The sequence below is a fragment of the Myotis lucifugus genome, unplaced genomic scaffold (genome assembly GCF_000147115.1).
Source record: "Myotis lucifugus unplaced genomic scaffold, Myoluc2.0 scaffold_832, whole genome shotgun sequence".
NCBI lineage: Eukaryota > Metazoa > Chordata > Mammalia > Chiroptera > Vespertilionidae > Myotis > Myotis lucifugus.
This window is the reverse complement of record NW_005871880.1, coordinates 206,527-218,650: the sequence shown is the minus strand read 5'-3', so window position 1 is coordinate 218,650 and position 12,124 is coordinate 206,527. Positions and strand designations below refer to the sequence as shown.

Genomic DNA, 12,124 nt, shown 5'->3' with positions numbered 1-12,124 from the left:
GAAAAGGGGGGGGAACCCCAGCTCCCGGGGAAACCGGGGCGAAGGTTTTTCTTGCCCAAAAGGCGGGGCAGGGGGGATTTTCCCATTTTTGTTCCCACAGGGGGCCCCTGCCCCCCCCCCCCCCCCCCCCCCCCGCAGCCTCCGCCAGGGTCAGAGTTCACAAACCTGACTCCGGCCGCTGGGCCTGGGGACCTGTGCTGGCCGAGCAGGGAAATGTCACCCTCTGTGCCCTTCCAGGCAGCCCCTGACCTGTCCCTGTGTTCAAGTCCAGCGCCCGAGAGGAGAGTCGGGCGGGGTCCAGGTCAGGTGGCCCAGGTTCTGATCTGGAACTGCGGGCGGCGCGGCCCTGGCCACAGTGTCCCCTTGTGTCGCCGTTGAAGTGGTGCTTTGTGGGCACTGGTTATGTGCCCACGTTAAAAAAGAGTTATGTTGAACTTTTTTGAGGGGAAATAAATTCTATGGTGAGACTTTCAGGGCCGAATTTCGAGGGATGAAAGAATGCATCCATTTTGGGAATTAAAGAGGCGTTTCCACCTCCAGGTGGGTCCAGCTGCTCTGGCTCCTGCGTTTGAAGTTGATCCTTCAGTTTTAGGGGCCTTGGAGGAGGATGTCTTGAACAGAATCTATTTGCAGCCCCATGTGTATTTATGGGGGAAGAAACATTCTTCCGTCTGCTGCTGATCTCATAGTGAAAATACAGCCCGGCCGGGTGGCTTAGTGGTTGAGCATCGACCTGTGAACCAGGAGATCACGGTTCGATTCCCGGTCAGGGCACAGGCCCGGGTTGTGGGCTTGATCCCCAGTGGGGGGCATGGAGGAGGCAGCTGATCCGTGATTCTCTCTCATCATTAATGTTTCTCTCCCTCTCCCTTTCTCTCTGAAATCAATAAAAAATATTTAATAAATTTTAAAATAATTTTAAAAAAATAGACATGAGACAGACTAACAAGAGAAAATGGCCCCATTTAATCACATGTGTGTGTATGGGAGCTCCACGCACATGCGAGGTTCAGAGAGAGACAGGGAGGTGGGGGGAGAGGACCTCTGAGCTGGGGACGAGGTCACGGCCAGCCAGCGCGAGGAACAGTGTGCAGTAATGAGACGTCCGTCCTGCCGTACAGATCGGTCGGAAATGTTATTCTGGTGGCCACTCTATGGACAAGGCCCGCATCCAAGTTCTGTGAGGGAGAGTAAGCGTTTCCTGTGAGCCCGCAGGGTCTCGCCTGCCTTCAGCTCCGAATATTTCACATGCCGGGGGGCAGTGCCGGGAGGCCTGTGCCGAGTGTGTGTGTGTGTGTGTGTGTGTGTGTGTATAGATAGAGATGTAGAGAGACAGAAATATAGATATGTATGTGTGTGTGTGTGTGTGTGTGGATAGAGACAGAGATGTAGACAGACATACAGATATGTATTTGTATGTATGTGTATGTATGTGTGTATATGTAGTGATAGAGATGTAGATATAGAAATATAGATACCTCTTTGTGTGTGTTTGTATGTATGCGTGTGTGTGTGTGTGTGTGTGTGTAATCATGAGTTAGTGAGCAGTCGGGCACCTCGCCTCCCCTCCGGTGGTCCTGACTCTGTTCTTTGCTTCTGCTCCTGACCCACAGCGGAGCGCCTGGTCCAGGTGCCTGTTCAGGTGCTGCTCCTGCTGCCTCTGCTGCCTGGACACACACCTGCGCCATCTCCACCAGGTAGGTCTCCACGCGGCCCAGGACGCGCAGCGGGGCCGAGGGTGGGCTCGTCTCGGAGGTCAGGGGTCGTCCTGTAGGTCAGGGTCTGTAAGCACCGAGTCCTGTAACTGTTTTAGGCTTCTGGGCCCTGCGGTCGTGGTCACACCTGCTCTGCTCTGCCGTGGTCGTGGGCGAGCAGCCACGCATGGAGGGAAGTGGCCGGCCCGCGTGTGTTCAGGGAAGCTTTCCTGTGGGCACCGACGTTTGAACTCCATAGAATCTTCACGTGTCCAGAAATCTGTGTTTTCCCAACCATTTAAAACATGTGAAGAGTGTGGTTCCCTCCGGCGGGGGCCAGCGGGCTGCTGGCGGCTGTGTGCTGGGCGCGCAGGCCTAAAGGGGACAGCTCGTTGGCGCCATTCTTCAAATTCGGAAAGAAAGGCGCCGCTCTTCTCAGAGCTAAGCGGAAGGGGCAGAGATCAGCGAGTGCGGTCTGTCAGCGACAGCTCGTTCTCAGCATCTTCTCCGAGACTGTCATTTCCCTGAAATAGGAGGAGCTGCCTCCCTGACTTTATATATTTCCCTGCCTTTCCCGCTCAAGCTGTAAATATATTCCTGTAAAAGTCAGAAAAGCTGCACACTGTGATGGTTTGAATTTCAGATTTTTTTTTCTCTCTGGAGTCTCTCAAACTGAGGAAATTTGCATATGTTTTATGTTTCTGTCACTAATCTAGGAGATTTTAATAGTCCTTCGTCACGTGTATGCAAAGCTGTGTTTTTGTGAGGGAGCAGGCTGTTTTCATTTAAGCGTCCACGGAATCTCACTTAGCCAAGCTCTTCTGCGCTAAAGACGTGAGCACTGATTGGACGTCCTTGTTTACGGCCCCTAGGTGGCACGACAGCGCCTCTCATTGTTGGGGGAGAGGGGAGTCTTCCTGTGCTCAAGCCCTATCTTTAAGGCTCTTCCTAAGGACCTGGGAGTGCCTTTCGTTTCCACTGGGGCTGCTGCGAGCCAGCACGTATGACTCAGTGAGACCCCGCACCTTTCAGAGGAGTAGACGGAGCCGGGCCTGGGGCTGCCTGTCACCATGGACTAGGCCCGCCTCCCTCCTCAGAGCTGTGTACCATCCAGACACCGCTTACTCCACAGAGACCCGCAATGTGTTATGAAAACATACTGGGATAAGGCACATGCGTGCAGGAAAAGCAAGGCTGAGAAGCCGGGGGCGGACTAGAAAGACAACAGTAGCAGGACCACCAATAGGCAAATATGGCCCAGCCGGCGGGGCTCAGGGGGTGTGCGTCGGCCTATGAACCAGGTTCCATTCCGGTCAGGGCACAGGCCCGGGTCTCGGGCTCGATCCCCAGTGTGGGGCGTGCAGGAGGCAGCTGATCCATGATTCTCTCTCATCATTGATGTGTCTCTCTCCCTCTCCCTTCCTCTCTGAAATCAATAAAAATATATTTTTTAACAAAAAAAGACAAATATGTTGGCCTGTGGCTCTATGGGCCTGAGTGGAGTTGCCCTCCCCTGGCTGTGGTGTGTAAACGCAGAGCCTTTCCATGACCCTCTGTCCCTTGTGTTGGAACTGCCCCTGGAAGCCTAGGGCTCCCTGTGGACGGTCCGGGGAGAGAGATGAGCGAGGAGAGGTGCCCTGGCCCCGCGCCTCCCCTGCCTCCCCCCTCCCCCCACCCGCGCAAAAGGGGGAACCGAGGCTCAGCGCAAACGGGGGAACCAAGGCCCGTAGGAAACCTGGAGACCAGAGAGGTGGGCTCTTGTAGAGAAAGGTCCTGCCTGGTCCCTGATGGGTCCATTTCTGTGCAAATGAGGAATCCAAATTTGCACAGTCTGATTGGTCAGATTTGTGCCTCCTGATTGGGCACAGCTGGGCGGCCTGAGGGTTAAGTGATTGAGAAAGCAGAGGAGGAAGAAGAAAAAGAATTGAGGTGAACATGGCCGGGCGAGAGCACCTGCAGTGGGAATGAATGCTGGGAAGCAGAGCGGAAGGAAGACCAGGCTCCCGCGTGGTGCTGGGCGATGGTGGTCAGCGTGCGTCCGCCTTGCTTGGCAGTGGGGAAGGAAAGGGAGCTGAAAGGGAGGCCAGGAATGTGGCCTTTTGAAAAGTTTCCTGGCACTGGAGTGAGTTGCTAGGGGAAGATTTCTCTGGAAACCAGACTGAAAAGAGCAGAGGCCCATTTTGTTTTTCTTGTTTTGTGCAGCAGGCGCTGGGCAGTGCTAAGGAGAGAGATCCATTTCTCACCAGAACCCAGCACTCTTCTTCTTCTTTTTTAATTGATTTGAGAGAGAGAGAGAGACAGAGAGAGACAGAGACAGAGAGAGAAAAGAGAGAGAGAGAGAAACATCAACGCATCAACATTGACCGGCTGCCTCCTGCACACCCCTGACGGGGGATCGAGCCTGAAACGGGGCATGTGCCCTGACCGGGCCCTCCTGGCTCACAGGTCCACGCTCCACCACTGAGCCACACGGCCGGGCCCCAGACAGTCTTCTTGAGGGAACATCGAGGAGCTGGTCGCTGCTTTAAAGCCTCACCTGCCCTCCCTGGTCCTGGGAAGGAGGCCGCGGCAGCTGCTGCATTTTGGGGACACCCAGGCTGAGGCCGGCAGTCATTCCCTTGCAGGGGGGGAGGAGGGGACTCCTGTCTGCATCGTAAATACCAGATGTGTGTCTCCCTGGAGAAATTACAGGTGTGCGCCTCACACATCTGTCTACCCAGCCGACACTTAGTCATGCTCTGGCCAACCTTTGAACTCGGGCGCGATGGAGGCGGGGATGCGAGCAGCAGGGACTCCAGAGCAGGGCTGGGCCTCATGGGAATTCTCCCTGTCCGCTCCGATGCCGGGAAACCCACGGTGGGAGGCGGGGGGGGGGTGGCACAGGACACTTCCCGGGGGCTCCAAGGTGCCTGGACGGTCCAGGGTGCCCTCCCCAGCTCTCAGGCAGTGGCCGAAGCCCCTGGAACTTCCTCGCCTGCGGCTGAGGGCTGTGGCCCACCGCAAAGCGCAGGGGGTCGCCCAGCTCAGGAGAGGGCAATGCAGGACCCCACACGGGTGTTCTCCTCCGTGTCCTGAGGACTCCACTCCGGCTCAGGCTTCCGTGGAGACCGCCGGCTGCCATGGCGATGCCGGTGCCAGGGGGGGCCCTGGGCCCTGCCAGCGGCTGCGCTGCCCTCACCTGCACCTCTCGCTGCCGCTCCTACCGCGTGAGCCCTGCGCTCTCGACCTCTGTTCCCCCGGAGCCTAAAGGGCGGCTCGAGGGGCGGCGTGTGAGGGGAGCCGGGTGATTGGACCCTCCAGGGCCGTGCTGTTCGCTCACCTCAGGCGGGTCTGTCTTCAAGCCTCGGTGGGAGCCTCCCAGAGCCTCTCCCTGCCCCCCATGGGGTCCCCCCACCCCCATCAGTGGCAAAGGCTCGGTGTTCTCTGTGCCAGGATTGGGCTCATCCCACACCACCTGCCGGTCCCAGCGGCTCCTCTCCTGTCCGCTCCCCGTGGCCACAGGGGCCTCCCAGGGGAGAGGCAGACCGCGGTGCCCGTCTCTGGCTGGGTCCTGGAAGGGGGGTGACTGTGCTTAGGGGGACACCGCTCTTTTGGTAATGGACGTGCCACAGGAGGTGGCCTTGTCCCAGGGCCTCTGTGCGGCTGCCTCTTGGGGTCGCAGTGGCTCCGAGTCCGCAGCCCCCCCCACCCCCCCCCAGTGCTATTCTGGGCCGGCGGCTGATGGCCGGCGCCGAGAGCCGGGACGCCCACGTGCGGGGGTCCGAGACGGAAGCTCATCGTGCACTGCTGGATGGTGTGCGTGGAGGCATGTTCCTGGGCAGGCAAATGCCCACAGCAGCTGTCGCACGGCGGGCGCTGCTGCTGCTTTAGATAGAAAGGAATGGAGACACCTGCTTGTCTGGCCCCAGACGGGGCCGGGGGGTGGGGGGTGATTCCTGCCGCCACTCCGCAGCCCCTCGGGCGCCCGCTCCCACCTGCTGGGCACGTCCCAGGGTCAGAGCTCAGGAGGGGCCCTATGGCCTCTTCCCCAAGCGGCCTTAGCACCCCTCCTCCTCGAGGGGGTCGGGGGGTCATGCTCTCGCCCAGGGCCACTAGCCGGGCAGTGGCGGCCAAGGGCAGCTGGGCCGCTAGCCGGGGGTGGCCTGGGAGCAAGCCCTGCCCCTCCTGGCCCTGTGGGGGGACTGGGGCCTCCCTGTCCTGGGTGCGGGCAGAGCTGCCCCTTTCCCAGTGGTAAGTGAGGTCGTGTTGCGAGGCCGGTGACTGATGCCCCGGGAGACGCGCTTCCCACGCTGGGCGCCGGGCGCTTTGCTGGCTGTTTTATGGGGACTCGGCTTTCATCCTCCCAGCTCCCTGGGCGGCAGGTGCTGTAACTCCCTGGGGGAGGGGGCTGAGGTCTGAGGGGTGAGATCATTGCCCCCCCATCCCCCAGGCAGCCAGCAGGTTGGCTGCGGGGCTGGGATCTGAGCCCAGAGACTGGCTGCGGAGCCGGTGCCTCCGGAACCACCATCCTTTAGACGCCTCTGTTCCAGTGAAGATGGGCAGTGACGTCCCAGCGTCCATGGGAGAGCTCGGGCTGGGGGGGGGTGGCTGCGGAGGTGCTTGATCCTGGTTTCCGTCCATAAAAGGACGGTTATGCCGCTCTCCCCTCCCCCCACCTGTTCTCAGGAGTGATGACCCGGTCAGAGGCTCTGGGAACTGGGGGTGATTGAAGCTGCTTCGTTAAGTGGCGAGCGAGTGAGTTTGGGCCTCCCTGCACCAGGCGTGGGTCCTGCTCATTGCCCACCACCCGTCAGGTCATGTGTGGTCCCAGGAAATCGACCGGTTCCTCCCTCGCTGGAGCGGCCGCGCACGCGGTGCTGGTGGAGGTTTGAAGGGAGATGTAGGAACAGGTGCTTTTGAAATGACCATGTCGTCACAAGGGAAGGTGCTTGGAAAAATGACCCAAGAAACCTCCTCACATGAACTCGCACACATAAACAACACACATGCGCACACATGCTCACACTCGCACGCACACACACACACTCCCTTTGACTTAGTGATCCCTCTTCTGGAAGTTTATCTTAAAGAAATGGTCCAAAATCGGGAAGTGAAGATGGCCATTGCATAGTTATTTATAAAAGCAAAATATTAGAAATAGTCTGATACGTACCAGTCCCCCACCATGGAAATTATATTTATTGCAGATTAAAATGACCACTAGAATGGGTGTGAATCCTGAATCTGAGGGCGCTCAGTTCCCTCCCAGGGCGTGGTCTCCCGGGAAGGGGTGACCCCTGGCCCAGCCTCACCGATTCCAGCCCCACGGGCCTTGGGGGCAGCTCACCAGCCACCAGGGGCTGCTTTGTGTCCGGCACTCAACTTCCTCTCCTGCCCTCAGACTCTGCAGGGCGTCACAGCATAATTCCTCGCCCCTCGTTCCCGTATGCTTTTAAAAATATATTTTTATTGATTTCAGAGAGGAAGGGAGAGGGAGAGAGAAACATCAGTGATGAGAGAGAGTCATGGATTGGCTGCCTCCTGCACGTCCCACACTGGGGATGGAGTCCACAACCCGGCCTGTGCCCTGACCGGGAATCGAACCCTCACCTCCTGGTTCATAGGTCGATGCTCAACCATCGAGCCACACTAGCTGGGCCGATGTGTGTGTAGTGCGATGCTCTAGCCACCCTACCGACCCCAAGTGCTTATTCACCTCTCTGTTTGCTGCCGCTCTGTGAGAACTGAAATCTGAGACGTCACAGCGACAGGATGTGCCACGGGCGCCTCGTGACCGGTTTTCTTCGGGGCCGTTCTTAGCCGACGTCACATTGTCCTGAGACCGGGCACGAGGCGCATCATCTTTCTGACCGCCGTCTGTCGTTCCAGAACGCGTACGCGGCCACGGCCATCAACGGGACAGAGTTCTGTACGTCCTCGAAGGACGCGCTCAGGCTCTTGTCCGAGAACTCGAGTCGTTTCACGTCGGTCAGCTGCTTCGGGGACTTCATCGTCTTCCTAGGCAAGGTGAGGCGTGTCCCCGAAATAATAGACAGGCACGGGGCGGGGCCCGAAGCGCAGCCCTGCAGCGGGGCTGGGCGAGCGAGCGCCTCTCTTGCTCCCCCGAAGGTGGGCGCCCTGCCTCCTCTTTGCGTTTGATCCCCAGCCCCGGGGCCACACTGAACAAGGCCTCGGCTCCCTTGTGGGGGCCCGTGGCTGCTCCCGTAGCGTGTCCGCCTCCGTGGTGGGCCGCACATTAGCCCTGACCCACGGCCCTGGCTGCGAGGGGGCCGCATCCCTGTGCGAGCCCGTGGGGGCCGATGGCTCGGTCAGGCCTCTCTGATGTTTGGGGGTTTAGCATTGGTCTCTCTGCATCGCTGTCCTGGTGAGCTGTGGTCAGTGACACGCCATGACATGCCACAACACGCCATGACACACCATGACACGCCATGACACACCACAACACGCCTGGGCCCGGCCGGTGGGTGCGACGCGCACATACGTTAGGCTCCGCCCGGCCGAGAGGCTCCGTGTGGCGGTCGCCGCAGAAGCACCGCTGCGGCCTGTGCCGCCTTCAGAGCCGCCGGCCACCGAGGCTGAGGCGGCACTGGAACGGGCAGGCGTCAGCTCGGGGCTCCGGGCAACATGCTCTCTCATAACTACGTTCCCAGACGTCCTCTGGGCCGAGGCTTCCCCTCTGAGGCAGACGCGCCTCTCATTTACCTCGGGGAGCAGCCCGTTTCCCTCGTCTCCCGTGACCAGCCCGTAGTTGCCCAGAGCCGCCCGCGCCTGTGGACACCGGTGACTGTGTGTGTTCAACCAAGTGCCGCTCAGACGTCAGGTCCGCCGGCGCAGATGCCGAGGACACCGGACTCCAGCCGGCCGCGCTGTGTCTGCTGAAGAATTGGGTGCCACCTGGCCTCGTCCTGCCCGGGAAATGGAACCTCTGCCTGTGGACAGGGCCGATGACCCGTCCCTCCCCGCTGCACGGGGAGCCCTCCGCCCAGTCCTCGGGCCAAGTGACCGCGTGCTAAGGGCAGTGCCCGCTCGGGACCGTCGCCGCCACGGGCAAGGGGCGCTTGTGAAGAGTTTATCGTGAGGGGCGCACTGCGGGGTGAGAGTGAGGCCCCAGGACCCCAGATAAATGCGGACGAGGCGCCGATGGGATGGAAGTACAGCCCCTCTCCCTCCTCCACGGCTGCTCCCTGTCACAGCTTCGTGTTCTCGTCCCCTTTCATTGTCCCAGCGGTTCTGATGCACACACAGTTCCACACGCACACACACAGTCCCACACGCACGTACACAGTCCCACACGCACACATGCAGTCCCACATGCACACATGCAGTCCTGCACGCACACACACAGTTCCACACGCACGTACACAGTCCCACACGCACACATGCAGTCCCACATGCACACATGCAGTCCCGCACGCACACACACAGTTCCACACGCACGTACACAGTCCCACACGCACACATGCAGTCCCACATGCACACATGCAGTCCCACACACACACACAGTTCCACACGCATAGTCACACACACATGCAGTCACACACACACATACACACGCAGTCCTGCACGCACACACATAGTCACATACACACAGTCACACGCAGTCCTGCACGCACACACACAGTCCCCCAAGCACGCACACAGTCCCACACGCACGCACACACGTGTGAAACTGCAGTAACTGAGACGTTTTCTGACGTGCTCCCACGGCTTCTGAGGACGTGAGCGCACTCTTGCTTCGACAGGTGCTGGTGGCGTGTCTGACCGTGTTCGGAGGGCTGATGGCCTTTAACTACCACCGCACGCTGCAGGTGTGGGCCGTGCCGCTGCTCCTGGCCGCCGCCCTCGCCTACCTGGTGGCGCACAGTTTCCTGTCCATGTTCGAGACCGTGCTGGGCGCCCTGCTGCTGTGCTTGGCTGCCGACCTGCACACGAACGACGGCTCGCCCGGAAAGCCCTACTTCATGGACCACGAGCTGCTGGTGAGCACACACCGTGCTTCTGCAGCCATCTGCACGCTCACGGCATGGGAGCCTCGGCCTCCACCCGGGACAGGCAGCCTGTGTCTCCTGTGCCTGGCGGGGGGGGGGGGGGGAGTTCTCTGAGCTCCCACTCGGCCGGCCAGGTGAGACCCCTGGAGAGGAGCGAGGCTGCACGTTAACACTGACCCACGGCCCTGGCTGCAGGGGGGGACGCCTCGTGTCCGAGCCCCGTGGGTGCTAATGGCTCGGTCTGGCCTCTCTGACGTTTGGGGTTTAGCAGTTGATCTTTTCCCAAAGCATTTTGCACCCGAGCGCCCGCCACCCCCTCAGTCGGTCAGGGGCCGTCGCTCAGTGAAGGCTCCGTCTGGTCGGGTGGCGGCAGGTCTGCCATCCCGGGCCCTGTGCTAACCGGGTGGCCTGGCAGCTGTCCCCGCTCGTCCCTGCAGACGGGCCTTTGGACAGCTGGGGTGTCTCATCTCTCCCGCTGTCGGGGCCAGTGGCGTCCGGATAATCCTCTTTCGTTCTGTCGCCATAAAACGTAGGCGTTAAAGCCCCTTCGCTTCTAAGAGCAGCAGGCGCAGCCCCTCTGCGTGGGCCCCTCCGCGTCTGTAACGATGTGTCCTCAGTCTCCACGCGAACAGGAGGCACCCGCGGAGTCACGTGTCCGCAGTCGCGGGAGACACTCGGAAGGCGGCAGGACATGGGCAGGGCTTCTTGTTCTGGTTCCCACTCTTCTGACTTAAAATCCACTTGGAAATCTACCCCCTTCCCCTCAATATTTTAATTCAATAGGAGACACTTTTTAAAAAAGATTTTTAGAGAGAGGAAGGGAGAGGGAGGGAAGGAAGAAGGGGGGGGAGACATTGATGTGAGAGGGGAACGCCCTTGAGAGCAGAACTTCGATCAGCTGCCCCTGCCCCCCACCCCCCGCCCCCGGGGATCGAGCCCACAGTCCCAGGCGTGTGCCCGACAGGAGAGCGAACCTGTGATCCTCAGTGCATGGGACCAACTGAGCCACCTGGCCAGGGCTGGGAGGGACTTTTTAAGGGATTCAATTCCCCAAAGTGATGTGGCCAAGTACACGGTTGCAAGCGTACGTAAGACACAACCCCTGGCAACACGCCCTCCTGCTTGCAGAGTTTTGTGAAAAGGATGAACAAGATTCCCCCCGAGGGGCCCCAGGGCCCCGGGGGCTCCCCGAGGAACCAAGAGGGAACGGGAACTCCCGGCCCGTGGTCCGATCCCCCTGCTAGGTACCCGGGGAGGGGCCTCCTCCTCCCGCCCTTCACCCAATAAACACACAGGCCCGGCCCGTCCTTCGCGCATGGTCCTTGCCACCGGGCCCTCCCAGCCCGTCCTTCACGCGTGGTCCTTGCGGCCGGGCCCTCCCAGCCTCACACTCGCTGGGTCGAGACCCTCTAGGACAGCCGTGGGCAAACTACGGCCCGCGGGCGGGATCCGGCCCGTTTGAAATGAATAAAACTAAAAAAAAAAAAAAGACCGTACCCTTTTATGTAATGATGTTTACTTTGAATTTATATTAGTTCACACAAACATTCCATCCATGCTTTTGTTCCGGCCCTCCGGTCCAGTTTAAGAACCCATTGTGGCCCTCGAGTCAAAAAAGTTTGCCCACCCCCTGCCCCTAGAACCACGTTCACGCCCCCCCGCTCAGGGGCGCAGTCACACACGCGCTCCGGGCAGCAGTCGGCACCTCGGTGGAAAGGCTGCTGCCGCGTCCAGAGCAGGGCCCGCCATGCGCTGTCCCCGCCATGCACGTCCTGGAGCGGCTCAGCTGTCACAGCTGCGTGTGCAGTTCTCCCACGTGACCGTGACCATCAGCGCCACAGCTCCCCCCTGGCGGCCGCCGTGACGCGGGCCGGGCAGGGGCACCAGATGTGATGAGGCTGGTGGGCCCCAGCCTCCCGCTCACAGTCAGCAACCGTCCGGGCCAGCCCCGCCCCAGAGCCACGGCAGCGACCAGGGCAGCGACCAGGGCAGAGGGGGGTGGGGCCGCTTTTCCCTCCTGAAAGCTTCGAACGGGGTGGAACGCTCCACGCTGACGCCTCCCCTCAGCTCGGTGAGGGGCGAGCAGGTACCTCCGTCCCGAGGGACCGGCTGGCTCCCCGCAGGGCGAGCGGGGCAGAGGCTGCTGCCCTGGGCTCCTCAGCCAGCGCAGATGCACCGTCGGATTTGCACAGGGGGTCACGGAGCGGGCTCTGGGAACAGTCACTGTGCCGATAGGCAAGTGGACGGGGCTTTCGTGGGCACGTGGCACCCGGGCACGTCCTCCCCACCTGCCCCAGCAAACACCAGCGGGCGCCCTGCCCCGGAGCCAGGCCCTCGGGAGGAAGCAGGTGGCCGGGAAGACGTCAGAGTGTGTGTGTCGCCGGGCCTGTCAGCGAGTGGACTTTGTCGTCATCGTAACCACTCAGCCCCTGACCCTCTGTG

The 12,124-nt window shown here is 60.5% G+C and overlaps 1 protein-coding gene across 1 annotated transcript in view; it reads left to right on the top strand.

Annotated features, from left to right (window-relative positions):
* SLC44A3 (solute carrier family 44 member 3) overlaps window positions 1-11,087 on the top strand; it is a 30,033-nt gene extending 18,946 nt beyond the window's left edge. The window contains 5 exon segments of the mRNA XM_014448445.2: window positions 1,614-1,697; window positions 7,563-7,700; window positions 9,437-9,673; window positions 10,811-10,891; window positions 10,894-11,087. Coding sequence (XP_014303931.1) covers window positions 1,614-1,697; window positions 7,563-7,700; window positions 9,437-9,673; window positions 10,811-10,891; window positions 10,894-10,926 — 573 coding nt within the window. The 3' untranslated portion in view covers window positions 10,927-11,087.
* Window positions 11,088-12,124: the final 1,037 nt, after the last annotated feature.